Source organism: Mus pahari, chromosome 13 (genome assembly GCF_900095145.1).
Source record: "Mus pahari chromosome 13, PAHARI_EIJ_v1.1, whole genome shotgun sequence".
Lineage (NCBI taxonomy): Eukaryota > Metazoa > Chordata > Mammalia > Rodentia > Muridae > Mus > Mus pahari.
The window spans coordinates 63,041,163-63,068,651 of NC_034602.1; the positions used below are offsets into that span (position 1 = coordinate 63,041,163).

General features: G+C 42.6%; 1 protein-coding gene across 4 annotated transcripts in view; it reads right to left on the reverse strand.

Annotated features, from left to right (window-relative positions):
* Txk (TXK tyrosine kinase) overlaps positions 1–27,489 on the reverse strand; it is a 54,167-nt gene that overhangs the window by 6,023 nt on the left and 20,655 nt on the right. For all 4 annotated transcript variants that reach the window (XM_021210745.1, XM_021210746.1, XM_021210743.1 and 1 more), the window contains 7 exons: positions 21,133–21,187; positions 13,154–13,233; positions 12,121–12,248; positions 8,816–8,890; positions 6,136–6,307; positions 3,283–3,499; positions 316–380 (listed from right to left, as the gene is read on the reverse strand). In XM_021210745.1, the coding sequence (XP_021066404.1) occupies positions 316–380; positions 3,283–3,499; positions 6,136–6,307; positions 8,816–8,890; positions 12,121–12,248; positions 13,154–13,233; positions 21,133–21,187 (792 nt within the window). The remainder of the gene's footprint in view (positions 1–315; positions 381–3,282; positions 3,500–6,135; positions 6,308–8,815; positions 8,891–12,120; positions 12,249–13,153; positions 13,234–21,132; positions 21,188–27,489) is intronic.

The following is a 27,489-nucleotide window of genomic DNA, read 5'->3' on the forward strand; positions in this document are numbered from 1 at the left end:
AGAGAGAGAGAGAGAAGCCATGCAGCCATGTGAACACTTAGCCCGCAATGTGTGTGTGTGTGTGTGTGTGTGAGAGAGAGAGAGAGAGAGAGAGAGAGAGAGAGAGAGAGAGAGAGAGAGAGAGAGAGAGAATAAGAGAGAATAGTAACTTCAGTTGTAAGACTGAAAATGGAAGACTTGGTTAGCGAGATGGCTAGGGGTGGGGTAGGGGGAAGGTGCTTAATACAAAGAATTTATAGGGTACAATTGAAGAACTGAGTCCCATGAATTGTACGTTGACATTTACATGTGAGCGTAAGGTGTCATGTCACGTACCTCGCCATCCCGAAGTCTGAGATCTTTACTACACAGGCAGAACTGACCAAACAGTTCCTGGCAGCCTGTAGAAAGAAGAGAAGCATCCACCGTGGGTCCTTCTTCCACAAACGTTTCTTTACATTACCTGTCTGCATGTGAACTTCGTGGTGACGTCCATTACTGATGTACATAGCTTAATGCTCTACTTGGATGCAAACATCATACAAGTGGTGTGTATTCGTGACACCTCTCTCTCGCTCATGAATTTTAGTGATTCTTGAATGTCACAGAAAGTTAAGATTGAATGGTAACAATGTTTAAAATGTAATCTAATTCAACAAGTATCCTTATAAATATGAGGATTCATTTGATAAATGATAAGCCAAGTACTTGGCATAAAACATATTAACATTTTTTTGTTTAAGTGGAAAAAGTCTGACATATCGCACAGATAAGACAGTTATGTTGTATCTCTGGGATCTCCAGTGGTTAATAAGAATTTTGAAATTACATATTAAAACCTTTCCTTCAGTGAGAAGAGCAATTCCTAGTGATAATTTTATATTTCCTTTTTGAATTAATTTTTATTTTATGTTTCTGGGTGTTTTGCCTGTGCAGGTCAAAATTAGGATGTTGGGTCCTCTGGAACTGGACTTACATGTGTCCACTGTCCATGTGAGTCACTCCTATGACTGGTTAGAGCTGGAACTCTAACCCAGGTCCTCTGGAAGAGTCAAAACACCCTTAACCACTGAGCCATCTCTCCTGACCCCTTTACTTCATTTTTAAAACTTTCCATCCTAAAGGAAGTTCCTTAAGCAGGAAGGTAAACAACTCAAAACAGCTTCAGGAAGTCCCTGAAACTGACCAGATTCACTAGGCCCATTTCTGCCAGAGTAAGCATGAGTAAGTGAAAGCTGAGAGTCCCTCTCAGTTGCAAAGAAGACGCCAGATGTGAGATCAAGCCAGATGTGTGGAAGAAGCAGAAACTAGCTGAGACCCTGGAAGAAGTTTAGATCAACTCAGGGTGTGCAGTGTGCAGGGTTCCCAGCTTTGTAAGCGCTAACTCATGCTGGGGTGGGCCTTGGAGTTATTTCTGCTCCTATCTCTTAAGTAATTCTGCCCCAAAACCTCATTGGTTCACCATATTGGACTTTGGTGGTATCCGTTCTTTGGTGCATCATGGATTCTCTATCTGAAGTGAGTAGACATGTGTATAGCATCTCTGCAGGAAAAGTTATGACACACACCAATGATACTGGTTGAGCAGGTTACATCTAGGAATATATATGCAGATACATACACGTGTATACATGCAATAGCAATGAATGAAAAAGGAGGCTGTGAATTTGAATGAGAGCAGGGGATGGTATATGGGAAGGTTTGTTGAGAAGAAAAGGAAGAGAGAAATGTAATTATATTATCTCAAAATTTTAAAAAAATAACTATAAAAAGAAATGTAAGTAATAAGCTAGTGTATGAAACTAAATAATGAAGCCATGACTGCTCTGAATTAAAGGCAAGATAAGTCCGTTTCCCACGGTGCTCTGGGATCAGTGTATCTACACCTCCAGCCTCACCCCGAGAGCCTCCAGTCTCAAGGATGACTGCTGTAACGTGATCACTCTGGGAAAAGAGAGCCCAAAAGCACGGCGCTATTTCTAAGAGACCACGTCAGGGATTTGTACAGAATTCTCAAGTTTTCCTTTGAGTTAAACAGTGTGAGTGCCTTGAAGCCCTGTGCAGTGGTCTGGATGTGTCACTCAGGATGCGGAAGCAAGGTCACGGGGCAGGACAACTGGCAATTAGTCTGGGGTAAGAGAGCTCTTTTAAGTAGGCATGCTCTGAACGTTACGGAGCGGAACCACTGGGCATTTTTAGTCACCATGATGAATGTCAACAATATTCCTGCAGTACTGTCACAAACCACCACACACAGGGCAACTTCACCCCTGGGTAAGATTCACAGGGACTGTTCCTTCCCAGCTGTTCCTCCAGCGCCCAGATGGCTTCAGCAGATAGGAAACACTTGGGACAAGTAACTGTAGGAGGTAAAAGGTCTGAGCTCACTTCCGGGTTTAAAAAACCCTCAAACCCCACCAATCCCTGAGCTCAAGATCCCACCAATCCCTCAGCTTGCCCCAAACTCAGGACTTAAAATTTCTCCAATTCCCCATCCTGGTAATCACCACTCTGGAAAACCCCGCCCCCAAGAAACCCCGTATAATGCCCGCCTCCTGCTCAGCTCCTGGTTGCTTCTCCCCAGAGCAGAGGAAGCCACCCACCCTCTTGTATCTTTCCCAGTACATCTCATCATTTGGGTGAGGGTTGTCGCATGCTGTGTGACTTTATGGCAGGCTACCTTTCCCCTCAGAGCTGTAATACTTACAGTGACTACGGAGTTTGACATTGGTCGAAAGAAAGAAAAGTGAAAGGAGAAGAAAACAAGGAAAAGAAATAAGGGAATGAGGAAGAGAGGAAAGATCCTTGTAGTTATTTGGTTCATTGGGTAGTTCATTAGTGAAAGACATTTTAGAGTAATTTCCTACGTGGTTATAGCATTAAAGGGCAAAATAAATAAATAAATAAAGTTTCAGGGTTGGAAGATGTGAGTGAGTGATAGCACACAGGCTTAACACGTGCAGGGCCTTGGCTTAAACCCCCAGCATTGCAAAATAGACAAGAAAGCTAATTAACCTTTCACAATAAGATGCATGGATTTTTTTTCTTTTTAAAAAATGGTCAAAAATTAAGCCAAAGGCACAGTCTTCAAGGTAACAAGATCGATCCCCATGCAGGTGCGTACAGGAAGGCGATGTGCGGACAGGAAGGCGATGTGCATACAGGAAGGCGATGTGCGGACAGGAAGGCGATGTGCGGACAGGAAGGCGATGTGAGGACAGGAAGGCGATGTGCGGACAGGAAGGCGATGGTGTGGACAGGAAGGCGATGTGCGGACAGGAAGGCCATGTGCCTCCGACTCACCAGATCCCTGTGAATGTAGCAGCTCCTCTCCAGGTACGCCATCCCTTCACATATGTCTTGGCACATGCTCAAGAGCAACGCCTTCTGAAGCCGGCCTTTCCTATCCCTGAGATAGTCGAGCAGGCAGCCGTTCTCCATGAACTCCGTCACTATGTACAGGGGCTTCTGCTGTATACACACGCCGTAAAGTTGAACTAACCTCGAATGTGACAGTTTCCTGTCGAAGAAAAAAAAAAAACCACACACATACACACCAGTGAACTGGATTGCTCTTGAATTTTAAAATAGTAAGTTATCAGTTTCATATTTGAGATAAGATGATATGCATCAATCATTTTCTTTCTACTTTATGTACTGAAAACACGGCCTCAGGAGTCTGAGCTTCCAAAGTCATCAGTATAGAATAGTGCATGCCCTGTATCTGTCTGACTTGCAGCTGTCTCTTTTCTTCTTCCTGTCCTGTCAGCTTTAGCAGCCTCATTATGGATTTCCCCAGCACAGGTCTTGAGAGTTCCTGCTCTTTGAATCCCAGTCGTACTAACTACACCCTTTAGATGGAAAGTTCCTGGCAGGCAGCAGGGAGGGCAGAATAAGATGAAAACGGAATTCTAAAGAGTAAAGGGAATTCAAAGTAAATGTTTAGAGAGAGCTGGAGACAAAAAATGACTTGCCAGCATGAAACCCTGTAGTGTATTTGGTAACCATACAGAGTTTAAGTTTCCTATTAAAATATACTCATAATTTAAAAGAATATTTACTCAGTTTCATTTTATATGCATAGGTATTTTTGTCTGCACATAAGTCTGCGTACTGTGTGCACACAACAATACAGAGGCCAGAAGAGGGCTTCTGATGTTGAACTGTAGTTACAAGTAGTTGCTAACCACCATGTAAGTACTGGGATTCATCCTGGGTATTCTGCAAGAGCAACTAATACCCAGAACAGCTGAGTAATCTCTCCTGCCCCAATACTTACTCATTAATTAATTAATTAATTAATTTGGCAGTCCCCAGGCTTCAACACCCTTCCTCACCCCCAAATATACCATTCATGAAAAAAACTTCAAATTAATGTTTTATAATTTTAAAAGATGTATCGTAAGCAGTTGTGTTGGTCAGAAATGCTGTGAAAAGTACCTTAGAAATGTTCTTTTTATCACCCATAAAGGTAACGTGAGAGAGAGAGACAGAGACAGACAGAGAGAGGGGGAAGGTATACATTCGACATTCTTTGATTTATCTTTCAAGTCCATAAGCATGCTTCCAGTTAAGGAATGCAGTTTGCACGTGTGCAGAATAATGTCAGGGCAGCAGATCTCAGAATGAAACATTTTCAAGCCATAAGAAACCTGAGACTATATAACTTTGTGGACATGTTTGAGAACTGAAGCATTACAAAGCATTTGCTTACTAGGGTGACTGAGATAAGACAGATGTCTACTGGAAGTAAGGCAGAAGCAGGTAAATAAACCCTCATATGTGGTTCAGTTGAACAAATAGGACCAAAACTTCACACAGGCAGAGAAGCATGTGAGTAGAAATGTGTGTTCCTATTTCTGTTCCCGTAATGGTACTTTCTCTACACGTGTATCAGTCCCTGGTTAGAGATGTTCCACGACTCCCTATAGGACAACTGGTAGATGGATTTAATTCGTTTAAAGTATTTTCAAAAGTTTTTTAGCCTTCTTGCAAGGTTCCTGAGCTCCTGTGTCTTCCCTTGAACTCAGGGAACTCAGGACATCTCCTGATATCCTTTTCTAACTCTTCTCTTCCACCGGTGACAGAATCAAGTTTCATGGTTCTCAATGTCATCTTTGGGGAACCATTCTCAAATTCATGCCCTCCAACCTGACCCCTCTCCTGAACTCTAGCCTCATACCTGACTACTTTGTCATCTTTAATTCTTCTAATAGGCTTCTCCAATTCAACACCACCACACATACACACACACACACACACACACACACACACACACACACACANACACACACACACACACACACACACACACACACACGCACAAATCCACCCACGCACGCACAAGCCCATCCACCCACGCACGCACAAGCCCATCCACCCACGCACGCACCTGGCGCTCCCCGCACAGCTTTTAGCCAGCTACACTAGGGAAAACCATCTTCCTAGCAATTACTAACTGTTTTTGTAACCCTGTGGAGGGGCTCGTGACTCTTACAAATTCCTGGACTCCTGAATCATGTTAAGTCCTGTCAGCTTCGCAAGTCTGTCTTATGAGCCGCGGGGAACATTCTGGTCCCGAGGAAATAGCTTTACTGGCTACAATTGTAAATATATCCACCAGTTGTCCTGCGGTGAGTCATGGCACGTCTCTAACCCGGGACTGATACGTGTGTAGAGGAAGTAACATCACAGGAAGCAGGAACACGCATTTCTACCCACATGCGTCTCTGCCCGTGAGAAGTTTTTCTCCTGTTCGTTCAACTGTTCACCCTCAGAAAGTCTGATTCCTGAGTTCCCAACCAGGGTTGTCTCATTCAAGAATGTCTCATCTAGCATTTATTCAGCACCTACCGCCGAGCTGAACATAATATACTTTCCTTGTCTTTCTCATTGACCATTTCATTAACTCACACCGCAATCCAATGTCAGAAGTACCCATTGTTCCCTATTGTATAGGTGAGGACTCTATAGACTTGAGGGTGACAGTTCATGCATGTCACACAAAGGTTAAGTAATTTGCCTGGGTTACACAAGTGGCTTGAGCAGAGTCATGACCCAGGTGCCGGTGTGTCTGATTCCAAAGTCCAGGTTATGTCTGAGACTCTGGGGGAGGGGGGGTTGCCATGAGTACGTGGGGCAGGGCCTCTCACTTACATCATCACCTTGGCTTCCTCAATGAAATCTTCTTCAGACATGGAACCTTCGTTGATGGCCTTGATGGCGACCGGGATATGTGCTCTCCATTCTCCTAAGTGGACTACCCCAAACTGACCGCTTCCGATCTCCTTGACAAAAGCCAATTCTGACGAATCTATCTCCCACTTTTCTAGAAAGGCAAATGACTCATGTTAAAAAGTGAAGAAAGGATGGTTAAAAGAGAGAGAAAGATTTCAGAATTATCCAGTCGTATCTCCTTGTTTTACATAGATATTAAAGATATACAGGTATATATACAATATATAATCCAAGATGTCAAGGGTTAAAAGATTTGCCTGCTTGGAGACAAGAATATATAACACCGAGACTATCAAAACATAATATTAAACATATCCATGTCCTTTTCTAAACAAAACTAGTGGTGGGACCTAAAACATGGATGTCCCCAGCCTGGTTTTGTTACAGTGCTAAGGGTGGGGTATTTCCTTTTCCTGGGGTACTTCCTCTTCCTGTTTCAGTTTCTCCTACCCTTCTCATTCCACTGCTAAAACACCCTTCCTGCCTTGCGTAGCCTCTCCTTAGGCATGGGTCTAATCATCTACTACATAATCGTGTACATGTCCATTGCCAGGCTGTTAACCAACATATACCTAAACATGTATTTGAGGTGAAATTTGTGTTGTTGTATATTTCTCATTTCCCATAAGCAAGCCAGGAAGGGGGAGAAAAAGAACTGTTTATAAAATAATACCCTTGAAACTATGGAAGATTAACTTTTTTTAGCACCTACTTTTCCCTACAGCAACACCGCCATCTGCTGGAACTTTAGGGTAATACACTTAGCAGGATTGTTAATGATGGTAAATCCCCAGCCCAGTAGTGAAATGCTGTTGTAAAGGTGACAGGAGAAACGGATTTATGACCTTGACAGCAGCACAGAATTTCTTGATAGAATATTATCACAGGAAAATAATAATAAATTACAACTCATAATTTTGTCTGCTTATCTGGAGAGATGACTGACTCTGTAGGTTGAGAGCGCTTGCTGCTCCTGCAGAGGACCAGAGTTCAGTCTCCAGCACCACATGCTGGCTCAAAGCCATTCTGAGCTCCATTTCAAGGAAACCCAGCTCTGTCCCTCTTCTGGCTTCTGCAGGCCTCAAGCATGCATGAAGTACTGTTACACACATGTAGACAAAACACTCATACACATAAAATAAAGACGAATCTTTAAAAGACAGTGCAAAGAATAAATCAACCAGGAAAGGCATAGAATCTAATTTTAAGGATAAAGATGATGAGAATTTGATCATAAGACAGAATATCTAAATGACTTCTACACCTATTAAAACGTGGCCAGAATAACTAATCGTGAGGGATCAGAATTAAACCATAAACAAATACCACCAAACGCTTAACAGAATGGCTTAAAGGGAAGTTTTACCAAGGGTGAAAGTATAGACCTGGTATTCCTATACATGGTTGATAGGAGTGAAATTTGGTATAGATTCTTTGGAAAATTGATTCTGCCTAAGAGATCTCAAACATTGTGGCTAACCTTTGAGGAGACAAAACTACTCTAAACTATACTTACAGCAGGGCCTAACTGACCATTTATCATCTAAACATAAACAAGAGCTTTCACAACAATAGTACTTGTAAGAGCTAAGCCTGAGGGACAAACCTAATGGCTGTGTAAATAAGATAGCAATCCTGACAGCGTAGCCCTACCGTCCCAGTGAAAATGAGCTGGCCACACCCAACACAGTAGTTGAAGTTCAAGGTGGTGAGAACAGGAAGAGGCCAGACAGAGTGTGTAGTTTCTCGTTCGATTTCCTAAAGTGCTCAAAACTTGGCAAAACAAAACAAAGAAACAAAAAACAACAAGAACAAAACAAACTAAAAACCCCACTATGCAATAGGTGTGGCTTATGTGATATTTTGTTAAAAAAAGTTGATCTTTTCCTAAAAAAGTAAAGAGTATAATTGCCAACTGCCTTGCCAATTACATAAGTTCTTACATATAGGAATGATAGATGTAACTGAAGCACCCCGAAATCATCCTTCTAACATTCTTAAGCTGAGACCCTGAATCATAGCCATTTTTATGCAATATAATTCTCAGTGTTCCTTGTTTTTTTTTTCCCAGTATAATCCCTGCTAATGAGAGGAATTCAAGGGAGCAGCATTTTCTACAAGTCAGAAAACAAGATTTCCCTGGTTGACGTTTAGTCTCAGAGACGTGTAAATGTCACACCTACTAGAAAGTGATTTGAATCTGAGGGTTCTGTGTGAACAAAGGTGAAGTGGAGCCGTTCAACAGCTCTTTTCTCATGGAAAGCAGTCATTTCCCAGCAACCCTTGTAACCAGAAAACAACAGCCTCAACATCCAGAGAATTGTAGTTATTTATCAAAATGGGAGGATGACAGGTCCTCATAAGGCATGGTGAAATGCGACGTTAAACCGGAACATTGCTACTGACTTCACATTGCCCTGGGAGATGGATTATATAAACATCTCCAGCAAGAGACTTTCATTTTTAAAGGAAATATATGCAGATAGACATTTCAAACGAACTGAGAATTTAAGGAATCTTCAGGGTGGTTCCTGGATGGATGGATGGATGGATGGATGGATGGATGGATGGATTCCCTTAGCACATGTGTGTACTTTACCATAGCTAAAACCAGATGTGGCTGGTAAGCAACTGCCCAGGAGCCCAACGGGATAGCGGAGACGAGATATGAGACCTAAGGAAAAAGAAAAATGAGCATATCAAACATAGTTACTAGTTACAGAAGGAAGAAGTGGGTGTACTGGAAGGTAGCACTTGTCTTTAAATAATTAGGTATACCAATTCTGTGGGCCATTATAGTTCTCTATCCTCCACTTTAAAACATCTTCATAATAAATTCTTTCACAACATCTCAGTGTGCACAGATGAATTATCACTTTGGCAAAAAAAAATAAAAAATAAAAACTTGGCAAAGCTTCCTTTGAATATTTGGAAGCATGTATGTAGTACAAACATTGTCCAAAAAAGTAAATGTTTTAATATAACTTTTTCCTATCAAGCATGTAGTTTATACATACTGAGGACTATAAATAGACCCCAAAATATTTCTGAGATTTTGCTATTTTAAAATATACTATATTTTCTGGAACATACGTTTGTATTAGTCTCCCCAAGTTTCCTCTTACAAAATGGGATACTTGATCAAATTATTTACAAAAGCGTTAACTATCAAAATTGAACACCCTTTGAAAATAGATTTTTGTGGGATCCTTTTCTTCTGTTTTGGTTTTGTTCTGCCTTGTTTGACAGTATCATAGTAGAATGAATAAGACTTCATACGATTGGGACAATATGAAAAGAATTCTAGACAACCAATTTGAATTTGTCAGTAAACATCCATTATTTATTTCCTCAGTCCCTACTAACTGAAAGTCTGTTCACATCGTGCTCCACGTTGATGCTAGGAGACACTGGTGAGGGAGATGCTGATGGCCTCTGCTCTCAAGGACCCCACTTTCTACGGGAGTGGGAAATAAACCAGTGTGTGTACTCACAAGAAAACATCGATGGTAAACCAGACAAAGTGGATAAATGTGGTTATCAGAGAGCGAGTGATTTAGGAAGGCCTTTTAGACACGATTATCATAGGTATGATGACAGTGACTGACAAGGAGCCACCCACAAAGATCAGCTGGGAAATCCCAGGCAGGTGAGTAGTGCATGCAAAGACTAGGAGGCAGAGACAAGTCTCGCCAGTGGAAAACCAGAGGGGATCGAGACCCAATGCACAGGATTCTCTTTTAGGTGAATCTCAAAGACCTCAGCTCATCCAAAGACAGTGATGCCTGAGATGGAATCCTTCTGCAGGAAGCTCTCCCTCGGTAAGGAAATACAAGATGAGACAGCTCTCCCATATAAAAAGGAATATTATGTAAAGATACACACAGCCTAGCCGGGACACAGACGAAGAATGCTAAGCGTGTGTGTGTGTGTGTGTGTGTGTGTGTGTGTGTGTGTGTGTGTGTCTTCTGGGGGGAATGGAATCTGCCAAAAAGGAGAAAGGGCATCGTTCTAGGCATGAGGGAGTAAAGAGAGGCATGAACCATGAAGGTGGGTTCATGGACAGCAGCGGGTAGGGAAGAGGCAAGAAATCATCATCAAGAAGGACGAATTATTCTGGTTGCGATGGGTCTTGTCAGCTCTGTCAGAAGGCACTGCATTTTACAGCAAAGTGGGGGAGAAAGAGATGGAGCGAAAGAGACTGGGGGAGAGGGTTAGTCTCAAACAAGAAAGTGAAATCCTCATATCGCCATTTTTGCTAGCTCACTGGTAGTAGCATCGAGGTAGATTGAAGGGAAGTGAGCTTTGGAGACAATGAAAACATTAAGAAACTGCTAGAAATTGTCTATGGGACTTAATGATTAATTAGGTGGGCCCTGATATTAGGGAAAATCAGGAATCTGGAGGAACATATTTAGAATATGAAATTGATTGCATTTGAATTGATCAAGAGTGTTTATGCAGTCAACAGTTTATCGTCCCTACCTCTTGATGTTGGCACATCCTGGTCTTTCATTATTTTGTAACCCTACCACATAAATTCTCTTTCTTAAATATTTTCTTTAAAGGAAAGAAACAGAGGAAGAAGTGTAGGGAAAGCAAACTCAGAAGTGGCCTGCTGATGTGGGGTTTGTTTCTCCAGCCCAGTCCTTGGTCCCCAGCCCTCTCCCCTGCACTTCTCCCTAACCAAGCCTCGGCTGTCCTAGGATTTGTTCTCGGTGTACAGAACCAGAGTCACAGAAAAGGCGTTTTGTTTTTCTTTGATTTTGGTCAATACACAACTTTTCCTGAATGAAGTCTTCAAAAGAAAGTTACAGTGGAGTGGTGCTAAGTTCTGTGATGCTGAGGTAAAGACACCCCCTCCGCAGCTCCAACTGTCCTGGCACAGATCAGGTACAGGTTGAAGACCAGAGGTGTGTCATTGTGGTAGAAATTGTTGGGGTCTCCCACCTCCACTAATCACTCTCCCTCTAAACATTATATTGCGCCCCCTACAGGCGCACAGAATTGCTACGGAGAGGACCTCCCCAGATCTCCCAGAAGGCAGCGTCCTCGAACCGCCTCGCTCCTTGGACCTGCCTACATCATCTCCGCCTTGATCTTCGGACCCACCTACTATTGGACAGCTTCAAGGGACTCAAGGGCAGGCTGGGAATCTTTCCTTGTACTTAAGCAAGTCTGATTATTAAAACGAGGGGGCTCTGATCAGTGAATCGACAGGGCATTCATTTTCCTTTCGCAGCCTATTCTCTTTTAGGATGTTTAAGCCCTTCAGTACGAACCCAGTCGAGTGTTTCTGCGCACGAGGGAACGCACAGAAATTTCTGAGACTCCCTTGTCTTTCCACAAATGATAGGTTTGTCTAAAGAGAGATGAGCCAATGATAGTCGAGGAGAGGGTTCAATCGTCTGGAATATTTACGTCCAAGTGTAAGAGCGAAAGCCTGCGTTCTGTATAACTTTTGTGTTTTCTCAAAACAAGAAAGAATAGAGGATGAGGCGCTCAGAGATAATTTCCTGTTGTAATTACCTAAACCAAAGAACAGATTTGGGGGAGCAAAGGAAAGCAGCCTCACCATTTATAGAGATTTGAAACTGTATTTCATCTGGCCCTCTCTAAACTTCCAGAATAAATCTGTAACTAAGTCCCCTTGGCAACCTCTGTCATCTACCATCTTTAATCTGGTAGAAATCAAAAAACGGCAGCTCAAGTCTTGCTCCTTGACTGGGAGCAGAGCCGGGAGGAGAGATCTCAATGAAAACAACCATGGCCCAAGAGAGATTGTATGTCAGGCCCTGGGTGTCCAGGGCTGTTTGCTGCTGGTGGCTTTCTGAGACCATGCGTGCCTTCCCAGTCAAGGGACTGATTCCCAGCCCTTCCCACCAGACCTCACTCCACACTTACCAGCTGCATTGTACTGGTGATACTGGATCAGCTCGGGGACTGAGGGGAAGAAGTGTCTTTCGGTGAGGTACCACTGTCCTGAGTCATTCTTTTTAATCTGATAATGTTTTATTGACGACTGCGTATGCCTAGGATCAATACAATGTCAGTTACTGGGAGAAGCAAAGGACAGCTTTAGAATGAAGTCGTTGTGCCAAGCACCGGGACCCTGATGCTCGGGTTCTCCTGGCAACACTACATGCTGATGCGAGAGAGGATGGATGGGCTGGACAAACCCCTGATCACCCCAGTTGTCTTACCGGCACGTCATATTCAACGTAACTTTAGGAGACCAGCCTCATGCCCAATAAAGCGATGCTCATGGAGAAGGCACACGTAAATATTTACTGAATGTTAAACACTGACTAAGCGAATGAGAATTCCGTTGTGGGGGGATCGGAAGGCTGAGATGAGGACGGCAAAGTCCACATACAGAGACTGCTGAGCAGGTAACGGCTTTGGGCAGCCAGGGCTTCATTATGAGCCTGCAGACAAACTGAGGTATTCGCTCCTCAGCCCCTTCCCTCACTAAGGGAAGAACGGGCCACTCCAGAGATGCTGCCTCTCGGATACCTCTAGCTTCATCACAAGTTCCCATAGCCATAGGACAGCCCAGACGGAGAGCCATAGGAAGCTTGGGGCACTCAGGAGCCCTCTGCATAGGCCAAGCCCACGGTGTCTGAGGGCCATGCCAACAGTGACAGCCACAACTAATCTACCTTGATGGAGAGGGTTCCTTGGGAAAAGGAAGAGAGGGAAAGCTTTGGAATAGATTTATCGTGTTACATGGAAATATATTTATCATGTTACATGGCATGTAATAGATTATGAGAGACACAACCTGACCGGGGTAGTTGTCCCAGTTTCTAGACTTGCAGTCTCCTCTCTAGAGGTGAGCCCCTTTCTCATAGTCCCTATGTGATGGTATCACTACCAATCAGAACTGTCTCAAGGATTAGTTCTAAAGCAATCAAGATCACCTGTGCTTACTTACCTTCTGGCTCTTGTAAACACAGAGATTGTGTAAGACCCCAAATGTCTCGAATCTCTCACGATAAAGGCACCTTCTTTAGCCTGCATGAATAACATTTATCTGTTATATGAGTCTATTCCTTCTTAGAGAAGCAAGCTGAGCTCTTACTGATGAAAAACAAACCTAGATAGATTTACTGTAAGTAACTTCTATGAATACGTGAGCGACTCCTGTACTCTTAGTACTGGAGACTGCTTTCACAAGCGCCCTACCTTTTCTCCCTCACAGATTTATAAACAGTATGCCTAGAAGAAGGCGGGTTGGATGAGAAGTGCATCACCGTGAGCATTTTCAACCATTAGCCTTGATTAACTGTTTTCAGGAAAAGTCCTGAATCTGACCGCCTTTTACCCAGCGTCTAGTGGGTTTTGTTGTTGATTAGGATAACAGATGAAAATCATGGATCCTTAGGAAAACATCTGAGATGGATAAGGCTGTGTGTCATAAGAGGGGGCTGAAGGATGCGGGGAGAAATGTTTCTGGAAAGGCAGAGAGTAGGAGGAGAGGTCAGAGTTCATGAGGAAGGATACGTGTCGGGATCCTGGTGGGAGCTGCAAACGGGTGTAGGTGCGAGATGAAGGGGGAGATGGCTATGCTATCCCAAGGATGGGACATGCTAACACTTTCCATGTCCCGTTAAGGACTAGGTCCCTGTGAATAGTCTCCGAAGAAACTCCAAGAAAGCTGTCCATTGCTTTCCGATCATCATTTTGACAGTTAGGCTGCATTGCTTGTTATTACACCGCTCTGCGACTTTATCAGGTGCGTTTACTTATGTTCCCGAAGGCAGAACAGCAGTAGGAGCTCTCTTACAAACACACAGAGCAGTGGTTCTCAGCCTTCCTGATGACCCTTTAATACGATGCCGTGTCGTGGTAATACCCTCATGTCATGGTAACCGCAACCATAGAATGATTTCATTGCTACTTCAAAACTGTACATTTGCTTCTGTTATGAATCATAGTGTAACTATCTGACGTGCAGGATATCTGACGTGCAGGATATCTGACGTGCAGGATATCTGACGTGCAGGATATCTGACGTGNTATCTGACGTGCAGGATATCTGACGTGCAGGATATCTGACGTGCAGGATATCTGACGTGCAGGATATCTGACGTGTGATCCCACACACAGGGGTCACAACCCACACTGCCATAGAAGGCTCTGCTTAGGAAGTACTGCAGCACTCAGGTTGTGTGTGTCACCCCTCACAGTGCACTTAAGATACTAAATGCAGTCTCCTCCCACACTTGCACAAAGACATTAGGGTCCATTCCCAATTGAAGTCTCTCAGAGGCATTGCAAATGCCAAAATCCAGCCTTTATTGTATTCTTATGATGCACAAGCGATGCATTATATACCAAAGGGGGGAAGCACAAGGTGTAAATGACCAAAGTGTCACGAGAGAAGTTGCATGTGTGCTTTATGTGTCTGTTATGGTAGGTGTGCATATCAACATAGAGAATATGCACACAACAAAATTATAGGCTGAGCGGTCTCTGCTTATAAGAAGGAATACCACCAAGTACTGAATGAGAAATCCCTAACAAGCCTCCAAGGACAGTACCTGCAGCATCTCGAGGTTTTACATTTTCTTTTATATAACTCAAGGAAACTAAAATATAAATGAGGGGATGGAGGGACGACTTAGTGGTCAAGAATACTTGTTGCTCCTTTAGAGGACCAGAGCTCAGTTCCCAGTACCCACCTCAGGTGGCTCAAAACCACCTGTAACTATAACTCCACTAGATAAGACACATTCCTCTGGCCCTCACAGACACTTATCATATAGTCTCTCTCTCTCTCTCTCTCTCTCTCTCTCTCTCTCTCTCTCACACACACACACACACACACACACACACACACACACACACGTACATATATACACAGGTAAAAGAAACCATAATTTGAATATAAACTACAATTAAAATATCTAAAATAATAAGGAAATATCATGCAGGAGAGCCTCTGCTTTGTAGCTCAAACAGCGCTCTTATTATTTACATGAGTGCTGTACAGAGGAACAGCTAAGGAAAGATTTCTGTGGGCGCACATGTCAGTAGGGGATTGTCTTGATTGCCTTGATGGTGTGGGCAGCACATGTCCTGGGCAGGAGGTTCTGGGCCGTATAAGAAAACCAGATAAGCAGGATCCTGCAGATAAGCCAGCAAGCCACATTCCTCCATGGTGTCAGCTTCAAGTTCCTGTTTGAGTTCCCACCCTGACTTCCTTTGATGATGGACTGCAGCTTGTAGTTTTATGTCATAGTAGCAGAAAGGAAACCAGGGCAATCAATAAACAAAAATAAATGAACAAGTAAATATTTAAAAAGTAAGCCTATCTAACTCCAGAAGTCAGGATCGGGATTATACAATAAACCCAGGTGTCTCAGTTAGGGTTGTTATTCTTGTAATGAAACATGATGGCCAAAAGTAACTTGGGAAGGAAAGGGTTTTATCCAGAGTCATAGTTCATTGAGGGAAACAAGGCAGAAACTCAAACTGTGTGGGAACCTGGAGGCAGGAGCTGATGTAGAGACCACGGAGGGGGGTGCTGCTTACTGGCTTGCTCCTCATGCCTTGCTCAGCCTGCTTTCAGATAGAACTCAGGACCACCAGCCCAGGAGGGTGGCACCACCTACAAAGAGGTGGGCTCTCTCCCATCAATCACTAATTTAAAAAATGTCCTTCAGACTTGCCTAAATCCAGATCTTATGGGGGCATTTTCTTAATTGAAACTCCCTCCTAGCGGATGAGCTTGTGTCAAGTTGACATAAAACTAGCCAGCACACCAGGTAAAATTAAAGAAGAAATCTGGTAAATAGCAAAGTAGAAGATATAAATTATAAAGATGAAAATGTGATACAACCAGTAATTAAGTTCAAAAAAAAGTAATTAAGTTGTTTAAGGAAAATTATAGATAAGCTAATTAACCTAGTCAATAACTAATTGTGGAAATTATCAAAAATTAGGTCACATGATGGTAAGTCAATGATCTGTAAATAAATAAATAAATAAATAATAAATCTTCATTTGCCTGTAACAAATTTTAAAACTTGAATGCAATGGATAATTAACAAAACAGTTTTTCAAGACTGAATCCAATTAAGCTAAAAATCTCAATGGATCATGGGTAGAAGAGTGGGCTCAGTTCTTAAAACACAGCATTAGAAAACTCCATATTCACATACTGGAAAGCACTAAACTTGAAAGGAAAAACTCATATACAGATTGACCTATTCCAGAGCAAGGGAGCCAAAGATAACCTTCAAATCATATGTGTGTAAGGTCACCTTGGCATCAGCAGCATCAACCCTGCCCAGGCCGCTCAGAAGAAAGGCCACTGCGGGGCCTCATTTCATAACACTTATTAAAGAAAGTGTTCATAAATTGAATCTAGTAGCATCAAAGCCCACATGTACCACAGCACATTGATTTATAGTGCCTCAATATTCTTCCCTAGTGTAATCTCTACATTGAGCGAAACCATAAGAAGGTTTGTTTTCAATGTGTTGTAGTGATCCTGAGAGTGAGGGAAGTTAACCACACCAGAGAAAGCCTCCGTATGGTACTCATAGGTTTGTCATATACAGGCTGCAGATTGAAGACAAGTTGAAAATAAAGATGTAATCCAAAATAAACATTCTTTATCATTATGAATGTGGCAACTCAAGTGGGTGGAGAAGAGGAAGGTACTTGGTAAATAAGTAAAACCCCCTCCATACTCATTGCAACAGGAAACCTTTGGAATGAGCCAAAGGTACAAGTTCACCAGATAAAACCACTAGCCTCATCCAGAAGCACGAGGAGTTGTTTTTTTTTTTTTTTTTTTTTTTGGAATGGAGAAGGCAGTTCTATCTTGATGTAATCTATCAACCTTTATAAAAATGTGTCTGATGGATTCAAACATGTAAAACTCAAATACCTTGTCCATGCCAGAAAACCACTGAACCATCAGAAACATATAGGAAATAGAGTCCCCTGCTACCAGGATTGGTTTCCTTAAGTTAAAGCCACATAGATTCAATAGATTCTGGGAAAGGCATCAAAAAACCTAGTAGAAAACCATGCAGAGAGTATGAACAGACAATGACAACAAAGAAAATCAAACACATGAAATGTAATGTATGAAAAACAGCTTAACATCCCTAGGCTAAGAGACTGCAAATCAAATTCTCAGTAAGATGAGGCGTCAGGGAAGGATCCAGATGTTGCTGCCTGGAAAGGCTGTGAGAAACAGACACTCCTCTATTTCCAATGGCTATCTAGACTCATGCGACTCCTCACCTCTCCTACTGAGGGCGCGTCGAAGTCTACGGAGGTCAGAAATGCATATTCCCGTCAGCCCTGGATTTCCACTTTGGAGACTCAGTCTCCAAAAAAGACTCATATAAATAGAAAAAAAGATGTGCGAGAGGAGAGAATGGAAGGCAGCGTTGTTTAAGAGAAAAGAGAGTACATCTCACTTAATTTATATAATGAACCATTGACTTACAAATTGTGATGTATCTAAACTAGGGGACGGATCCACAGATATAAAGCGAATGAAATACACTCTTGTGTACTGATGTGGGAAGGACAAAGGGGCTGTGTGGAAGAGTATTCATAAGGGGCTGAGGAGATGGCTCAGTGGGTATAGTGCTTAACGTCTGAGCATAAGAATCCAAGTTCGGATCCCCAGCACCCGTATAAATTCTGGTCACATGTGGCAGCCTGCCTGTAATCCCAACTCTTGGGAGACAGAAGCAGGAAATTCCTGAGACAGTCTGGCTAGCTGGACTAAACAGCAAACTCTGGGTTCAAGGGGGGCCGGGGCTCCACCTTAATATATAACAGAGAGAGCAAGCAAAGATGATTCCAGATATCACTTTCTGGCCTCCACTCACATGCACATGAAGACAGACAAGCAGACACACAGCCAGCCAGACAGACAGACAGACAAGCAGACACACAGACAGACAGACAGGCAGACAGACAGACAGACACACACACACACACACACACACACACATGCACACACGCACACGCACACACGCACACCTTCTCTTGTTCCTGGTCTTGGTGGACACGTTTTGAATATTTGTTCATAAGTTTGTCATATGCAGCCTTTATTATGTTTAGATATGTTCCCTCTTTCCCAACTCCCAGCACTCTTCTCATGAAAGGATGTTGGATTTCTGTCAAGGGTGATATGACAGGGAAAGAAAAGAATGTAGAGAAGATGCTTAAGAGGGAAGAGGGAGAGGATAGAAGAGAAAGGAATTGGAGAATTAGGGGGAGGAATGACTAACACTGAGGATATTTGAAACCCACTATTTGATAGAAACCCACTATTCTATAAACTTCATGTGTGCACATCTCTGTGTGTCTGTCTCTTTTGCTATCTCTCTCTCTCTCTCTCTCTCTCTCTCTCTCTCTCTCTCTCTCTCTCTCTTTCTCTCTCTCTCTTAGCTAAAGTATAATTATCCTGCATGAGAGATAATGCTCTTCCCAGAAGCCATAGGTTGCCAATTAAAAGGCCCAGTTTTAATATATGATACCACCTCTCTACTAACTAAATTCTTAGCCACAGGAGCCCCAGAGGATCCCAGAACATTACAGGCTATTCCCATTGTTCTTGGTTGCCCAGCAGAACTTGATGGTAAGACCCTATTGTTGAAGACACCACACACTTTGGTCACAGAATCAGAGAGATCAAACGGGTACTTATCTGAAGGGTTCCTTCTTTCCGTGTAGCTTTCTTGGTACATGGGAAGTGTGATGTAGGTTCTGGGGGAGTTAAAAATCAATCATCTTACCAGCTGTGACCCCTGTGAGGTACAGTAATGACAGGCCTAGAAAGCTGTCCCCACTAGTAATGACAGGCCTAGAAAGCTGTCCCCACTAGTATGATAGTGACATGAATGGGTATAGGAGCAAACAACTGCTTTCTGGTAGGATTTAAGGCCCCTTGCTCAGGAGGAAAGTACACGTGGTAATGTAAATCTGGCCAAGAATCTGTTGCTGGGGAGCTCATAAATCCTAGGGGTGAACACACTGCTATTATTTTGAAAAATGGAGATAGTATCAACGTCCCCTCTAAATGCCTATCTCTACCGGTAGATTAGCGCAGCTCTTAGGCCTATCCAAGAGGCATCTTTGTGTAGTGGATGGCAGTTAATACAGACTCATTACTGACCGAACTACAGGAAACATGGATTGGTGGACTCCTCAGGTAGAAGTGAGATGGCGGTATCATATCCACTTCTCTCTAAGAGTTAGGGGTTGGTGGATAATAGGGACAGACAAAATGTAAGAGCCAGTGGGGTAAAGGAGGGGAGGTGTGAAACAGTGTATTGACTTGACAGGACTTCCATATTCATGATCTCACCGCAGCTGTGGCTGCCTGCAGAAGGAAGCCTGCACTAGACCAGTCCAGTCAACATTGCAGCTTAGGCGGAGGAGGGACACATGGCACCCGCCCCTTCCCCTACCCTCCCCCCCCCCCCGCTGAGGCACTATTGACAATTGGTAACAGGTAGCAGAGGGAAATTCAGTTCTCACTAAGAATGTGGCCCTGGTGCTCCGGTGGATAGCTTCACCCTAGTGTATGTGTGGGCAGTTTTTTTTTTTTTTTTTTTTTTAAGGATATGGCATCAGGAGGGAGATGTGAGGAGAGATATGGAAAGAGTCGGAAGAAAGGGGAGGTGAATGTGATCAAAATGTGTATATTTGTATGAAATTCTTAAAGAATAAAAGTGTAAACTAGTATCTTGGTTTTCTACATCCTTGGCAAAACACCATGAATGAGGCAACTTTAAAAAAAGAAAATATGTTTTTCGGGAGACTCAGGTCCAGAGGGCTAGAGTCCATGAGCATTCTGGGAGAGGCGGGGTTTCAGGGCAGCAGCAGGCAAGCAAGCATGGTGCTGGAGCAATAGCTGAGAGCTTACATCTCAACCATAAGCAGGGGCGGGGGGGGGGATGCTAACTGGGTCCACATGGCCCTCTGTTTTAGAGTTGGTTTTCTCAGCATCCTGGGCCATCACACACACACACACACACACATATATATATATATATATATATATATATATATATATATATATATATATAGCTACAGAGCTGATTCTCATGCATAGTTCTAGAGTCCTGAGGTCAGCACAGAGTGACACAGCACTTCCTCTCCAGGATCTGGGTTTGACTCTTCATTTCCCCACAGTGGCCATGCACTGACAATTGGAAACTTAAACTCTCTGCTGTTTTGTCTTGCATTGACCTAAATGAGTAGTTTTGATATGAATTTAATATCTCAACTACCAACTCTCCCCTTTGTTTCTAAAGACTAAAGAAACCAACACTGCGTATTTCTCTGTATTTGTGCTTCTCATGGGTGCAAGCAGAGGTCACCAGGTTAGAGTCTCTGTTGCAGCTAAGTGTATATGGTAGTGGCTCTCAACTTCTGGGTCATGACCCCTTTGGGGTTTAACATCCCTTTCACAGGGGTTCACCTACCACCATCAGAAAACACAGATTTTTGCATTACAGTTCATAACAGTAGCAAAATTACAGTTATGAAGTAGCAGTGAAAATAATTTTATGGTTGGGGTCACCACAACATGAGGAACTATGTTAGGAAGGGTTTGAACCACTGTCATGGGTGACTCAGATACAGACTCCACTGAGAGAGTGTATGTCGAATGAAGGAGTCTAGAGTTGAAATCACTTCAAGAGAAACATGTTTCTGAAGTGATGAAGGCAGTCAGTGAAAAGGTGATCTTATGAAGATATGTCTGAGTTTTGACTTAGAAAAATGTACAGTGGGGATGGGGTTGTGAGGGTATTTTAAGATTAAAAAGAACACAAACACACTTTTTTTTGAATGGCTACAATCTTTCTAAGAAACTTTCTCAGGATTACTAGAAATTTTCACAGGCTTGTTCTGGACACACAGACTCACCTCTTGCCTCAGTAGGCGTTCGGTCTGGTTTCTCGTAATGTTCTTATGGTACCATCTGGAAAAGTGGCAAAGAACACATTTTTAACTTTTATTATTTTTTCCAGTCTCCCCCACCAAAAAGAACCTACTAGAATTCCTTCATTTTAAAGTCTTTACTTTAGAATTCAGTTTAAAAAGCTGCTATTTAAATTCAGATAGATAACAATGTTCTGTATATTGCCAATTTATCAAGCTGAATACATTTTTTTTTCTCATTTGCACCCCCCCCCCAAAAAAATGTAGATTATTCTACTATAGCTCACATTCCTCTTCTGGTCCATGCAGTACTTAATACAATTTTGTATGATTTAGCGTCTTGTAAAAGTCCATGAAAGATGCAAAGTTAAGAAGTTACCATCTTCAACAAATGCTTAGTTCTGCGAATAAACTAAGACATAGCCATGTCCAGATCTTTCTTTCCCCTCAAGAAGTTCCTGTTTGCATGCTTTTAGAAGTGTTAGGTCTCTTTCAAAGTGAAATTCATCCCGACTTACCTAGTTTTCCCAAGACACTCCCCCTCCTCCAATATGGTTCTTAATTCACGGACGGAGTCTACCGACAACCAACCAACGTTCCTGACCCAAATTCTCTTGCCTTCTCTCTTACCACTGCTTGCCCTTCTTCACTAAGCCACACTGGGATTCTTTCCTTCCTTAAATCAGCACGTTTCCTTCTACTTTCAATCCCTGTTTTCTCTGCACTCGATGTGTTATTGAATGACTATCAGAACTACATAGGGTAGACATAAGTAAATCATATTATCAGGTAATGGCAGTGAAGGAGTGGACTTGCTAGTAAGAGCCAGGGTAAGCTCCTGCCTGTGGATGGACGGTGACTAGCAACCTCTAGTTCCTGCTGCCCTGACTTCCTGGGGACGGTGGACTGTAAACTGGACCTCGGAGCCAAAATAGCCCTTTCCTTAATATCAACATGTAGTTTGAGATGGCCAACCTTAAGCAGTAAACACCGAGTGTACAGAAAACAGAGAAGATGGCCAAAAGAAAACAGAAAGGTTGAGAAATTTTCAATGTCAAAGCAAAAATAGTTACAAAGAACTTCAAATGTAATGGAATATTACCGGAAATACTGCATTGTGGAGAGTAGAGAGAAGAAGGCAACGTTGATCAGGGATTGAGTCATCATGAATGGGCCCACTGAAACCCCTCTGAGTCATAGGATAGAGGCCTCTGGTACATACACTTCCCCTAACACCTGGTAGTAAGACACTGACTCAAAATCTGGATGGTCAGCCAGCTAAACCACCAATGGCATCAAACTGAGAAATAAACAGTAGGAACGATGAACCACAGGAAACAAGAGGTGATGACAACAGGTTTTAGACAAAGGAGTTGGCCACTCAAGATGGAAACTTGGGGAGAATAGTGAACTCTGTTGGGACTTTCAAGTGAATGTTACAGTATTGGAATAATTTCAAGATGGGTCTGAGAACTCTTACAGAAAGACAAAACCCCTTCTGACGAAATGAGGCAGTATTTACAGACACAGGAAACTAACGTGCAGAGGTCACTACTGGTTGGGTTTTAAAAGTTGCGTGTTAAAGGAAATAGTGATAAAGTAGTGATAAGCTGAATCTGTAAAAGGCCAGAGCTGTGGTCTATGTGTGGACGGTGGAAACAACTATCTCTGTGTCTACAGAGACACACGTGAGACCTTCATGCCTCTTTGTTGGTCAAAACCCTGTCACAATGATACAACATGAGAAGCTCTATTTGTCATTGTTGTCCTGGATAGGCAGGTGCCCTGTGTGAGATGGACATACATGAATGCCCCTGCCACAGTTTGAGGAGGATGTGCAGAGCTGTCCTCAGAAGATCAGTAGGAACACATTGCTGGCCTGCCTCAGACCATGTGTGTGTCAGCCTGGATTCATAGACAGGAGCCTGGCATAACTGTCCTCTGAGAGCCTCCACCCAGAGGCTGACGAAACAGAGGCAGAGGTCCACAACCAAACATTACACTGAGCTCAGGAAGTCTTGTGGAAGAGTTGGGGGAAGGATTGAGGAACCCAGAAGGGATATGGACTCCACAAGAAGACCAACAGAGTTAACTAACCTGAACCTTTGGGGGTTCCCAGAGCCACCAGCCAAAGAGCATACAAGGGCTAGACCTAGACCTCCTGCATGTATGGTCTTCATGAGGGTTCCCCATTAACTGGAGCAGGGGCTAACCCTGACTCTGTTGCCTGCCTGTGAATCCTGCCCCCCTAGCTGGGCTGTCTTGTAGGTTCTCAGTGGGAGATGTACCTAGTCCTGCAGTGAGTTGAGGTGCCAGGGTGGGTTGCTTCACCGGGAGGGACCTCTCCCTTCTCAAAGGTAAAGAGAAGGGGGAAATGAGTGGAGAGGGCTATGTGAGGGGAGTCTGGGAGGAGGGGAGGGCTATGATCAGGATGTAAAGTGAATAAATAAAAGGAAAAAAAAAGCTGTAAAATGCTACTCAAGAAGAAGAGAGAAGTTCATGTAAGTTCCATTTTCAAATATATTTTCCACCTGCTATGATGTTGGTGTTAATATTAGTATTTTACATTTGTTCATTATAGTGATAAATAGCAAATGTGAATTCATTCGTCTTGTTTAAATATGAAGTAGAAATTTGTCCATATGGAAATGTCGTAAGAATAACTTCAAAGTGGTCACTGGAGAGCCAGGTAGAAGCTTGTGACAAAGACAGGGGGACTCTATTCCTTTTAAGTAATGAAGAGTGACTCGAGATTGGGAGCACCATCAGGAACATCATATTTCAGGATTTCATCCATTTCCATCAAACACTAAAACTTAGAAGGACTTTTAAAAAATGAGGTCAGGACATGTCTTAGTTTCACTTCCTGTTGCTGAGCTAAAACACCTCAACAAAATTGAGGGAAGGTTTATTTTGGCTCCAAGGTCCAGTTTATAGTCCACCGTCTCCGGGAAGTCAGGATAGTGGGAACTAGTGGTTGCTAGTCACGGTCCATCCACAGTCAGAAGCTTACCCTCACTCTTGCTAGCAAGTCAATTCCTTCACTTCCATTAAAGCCCATTTCTTTGAGATTCCAGTGTATACTAAAGACCAGCTGAGACATCCAACTTCAGGGACTAACAACTACTGGATTCTTGGATCTTCCGTTGGTAAACAGCTATTGTTAGACCAGTTGGATCTCAGCCAGAAAAGCCAATATAATAAATCCCCTTTATGTAATAGATATAGGAGATTCATTCCATAAGTTCGATTCCTCCATAGAATCCTGACTACAAGACCACTCAAACACTTGCCTGGTCCTATACAGTTAGGGAGCCCCTACGTAGGGAATGGAGCCAACCACAATGGACAGGTCTTCCCACTCTATTGATGGAATCCTAACAATCCCCTATAGTTGAATAGTCACCCCCTCATTGAAACTCTTTCTAGGTGATCATAGATACAATCAAGTTGACAATTAAAACCATCATAGACTGTATCTTCCATATCTAGACACTTTATACTAAATTGATACCAAATAGTGGACATTGAAAAAGCAACTCAGCATATGAAGCTACACTTCAGTAGAGACAACCTGTGTGTGTTACATAAGGCCGTGAGTCTCTCTCTCTCTCTCTCTCACTCACACACTCCCTAGTACTCTGACGGTAAGCCTGGATGGCTGTGGGGTAGAATGGCCATAGACTCCTCTTAGATTTCTATGTAATGGGTAACACTGTTGTGCTCCTTAGGGTCTGATTTAGAAAGCCCATTACATCTGAAAAGGTGACGTTGCTTCCCTTAGCAGGTGGCTGTGTAGCTCTGAAAATGTCAAGGATTCAGTACAGAGAAAATAAAAGATAAATGAACAAGTTCAACTCCCAGGTAGAGTTTGGATTATCAACACATTTAGTATTTTAAATGTTTATAAGACAGTATAGAGAGTGTTTTGGTTTTGCTGATTTCAAATGCATAATTAATTCTAAACTTGTTATTTGCAGCAAAAGAGAATTTAACTCATTTGTAAATATTTGCAGGGTTAGGAGAACTTAATTTCTCCCATTATTTAAACATTCAACTTTCCAACATCATTTAAATGGCTTACACAGGACTTACTACAACTATGCATTTGCTCTGCCAATTGTGTGAGGTATTTAAAACCATAAATAACGACATCCAGTTTGTTAATGCAAATCCGATGTTTCAGAAAGTTTAATTAACTGGGTTCATAAGTTACACTAAATATTTAAGTACATTTCTCGAACAGAACTTGAATTACAATGATTATTCTTAATTATTTAAATTTATAAATAATTTATCAAGATTGGTCTGTTGAATGTGAAAGCTTACTGAAAATTGTTAGTAGAATAGCCTGTTGATAATTTGAGTATGTGTTTAAAACAAAAGCAGTCATCAATCTTTCTATATTATTAGTGTTTCCCCGGGATAGCAGAAGTCCTCTGTCACCTTTCAGGCTGCCTCCTACCACCTAGAGAGCTCATGTCACATTCTTATACACATCTTCCCTAGCCCAACTCTCCCATATACTTCGATCACTTCCCCCTGGTTTCTCCTCTGATGTCCTACACTATTCTTTTAGAACTACAATTTAGCACTATAATTTAGAATTATATATTTGTTTTTTTTTTTTAAATATAGGGCTGCTTTTAATGTATGTTTCCTCTGTTAGCTGTAAGCCCCATTCAAACAAGGGAAGCTCTGTATGTTCTAAATTGTATCCCCAGGGCTCAAAGCAACCGAAACTAGGTGCATCCCCAGAGTACCACAAATGGGATTGAACATATAAAGGGAATTCAGATTCTAAAATAACTAGGACATGCTGGCCACCTGCAAAACTTGGCAGGGTGGGACAAACTATACAGGAATTGTCCATGGTCTCCATTGTTCACAGACATAACCATACTCACTAGACTGTATTGAGTGTTACTATGTACCACATGATGTAGGTGTCCCCACTTATTAGAGCATCCAGAGACAGCATGAAGTGTTGCCCAGAAACAAAGCACTCTAACAATGACACTACAGTTTGTCCTTGGTTGCTCCTGCACCCAGTAACTCCACCTACAGAGATTCTTTTGTGTAGTCCTCTCAAAAGCATAAGTGATTGCTAAGTTCTAGTGATTAATTACGATAACTATTATACTCCTATGCCAATGCACCTGTTTTGAAAAGAAATAAAATTTAGTGAATCTTCCTAAAATTTGAATCAGTAAAAAGCATGATTTTAAAATTTATGTAAACTGGAGCCCAGAGAAATGAAATGGAGATTCTAACTGTAGAGGTGTTCATTTGGTATCTACAGTATAAGCCAGTCTAAAATCAGAGGCTCAGCTTAGTCTAAACCGAGGAAGCAAAGAGCAAATGAGACATGGCAGAAAGAAACAGAAATGGACGTGAGTGTCCATTTGGTCACCAGGAAAATCCAGACTTGAACAACGATCGAAAAAAATGTCCTATTTTCCTATTGTTCTGGGTTGGTTTTCATACACAGTTCCCTTTCAGCTAGGCTTGTGGTGTTGGGCAGCTTCAGCACAAGGGAGCAGTGAGGTCCCATGGGGCAGGCTTGAGTGACCACAGATCGCCACCACACTGTTTTCTAAGGGAGGTGGCTCAGTCCCCCAAAAAGGGTAGAGAGTGGAGACTGGAATCTTTTTTTTTTTCTTATTTATTTTTTATATGTAAATACACTGTAGCTCTCTTCAGACACACCTTAAGAGGGCATCAGATCTCATTACGGATGGTTGTGAGCCACTATGGGGTTGCTGGGATTTGAACTCAGGACCTTTGGAAGAGCAGTCAGTGTTCTTAACCACCGAGCCATCTCTCCAGCCCCCTGGAGACTGGAATCTTAAGCTAAAGGGTCAAGTCAACAGAAAGGACATTTGAGACGGGAGAGTGAAGACACCTGGTGATGGAGCTGAAGAGATTGGTTCGAGGGAGGAAGCGAGAGCCACCAGAACAATCTGGGAAAACCTATCAGATGTGCCGTGTGCCCTGAGATCATCTTCATCTATGCTCAAAGACCACCCTGTATACTCACTCACCTAAACTTTTGGAATTGGAGCTCTTTTGGGGAAAGCTGTACTGAACCTTGCCTAAATGAGTAGCAAAGCCAAGGAAGCATCTCCCCCTGCATTTGATGTCTGCTCTCAAGAAATACTTGACACTACTACTCTCATCACAAACTCATGCCTGTTGGCTGCATATGTTAGTTACAAGATGAGCTAAGACAGAAGGAAGGACCAGCCAGAGACTGCCCCCACCGGGGGGGGGGGGATCCATCCCATAAACAGTCACCAAACACAGACACTATTGCATATGCCAGCAAGATTTTGCTGACAG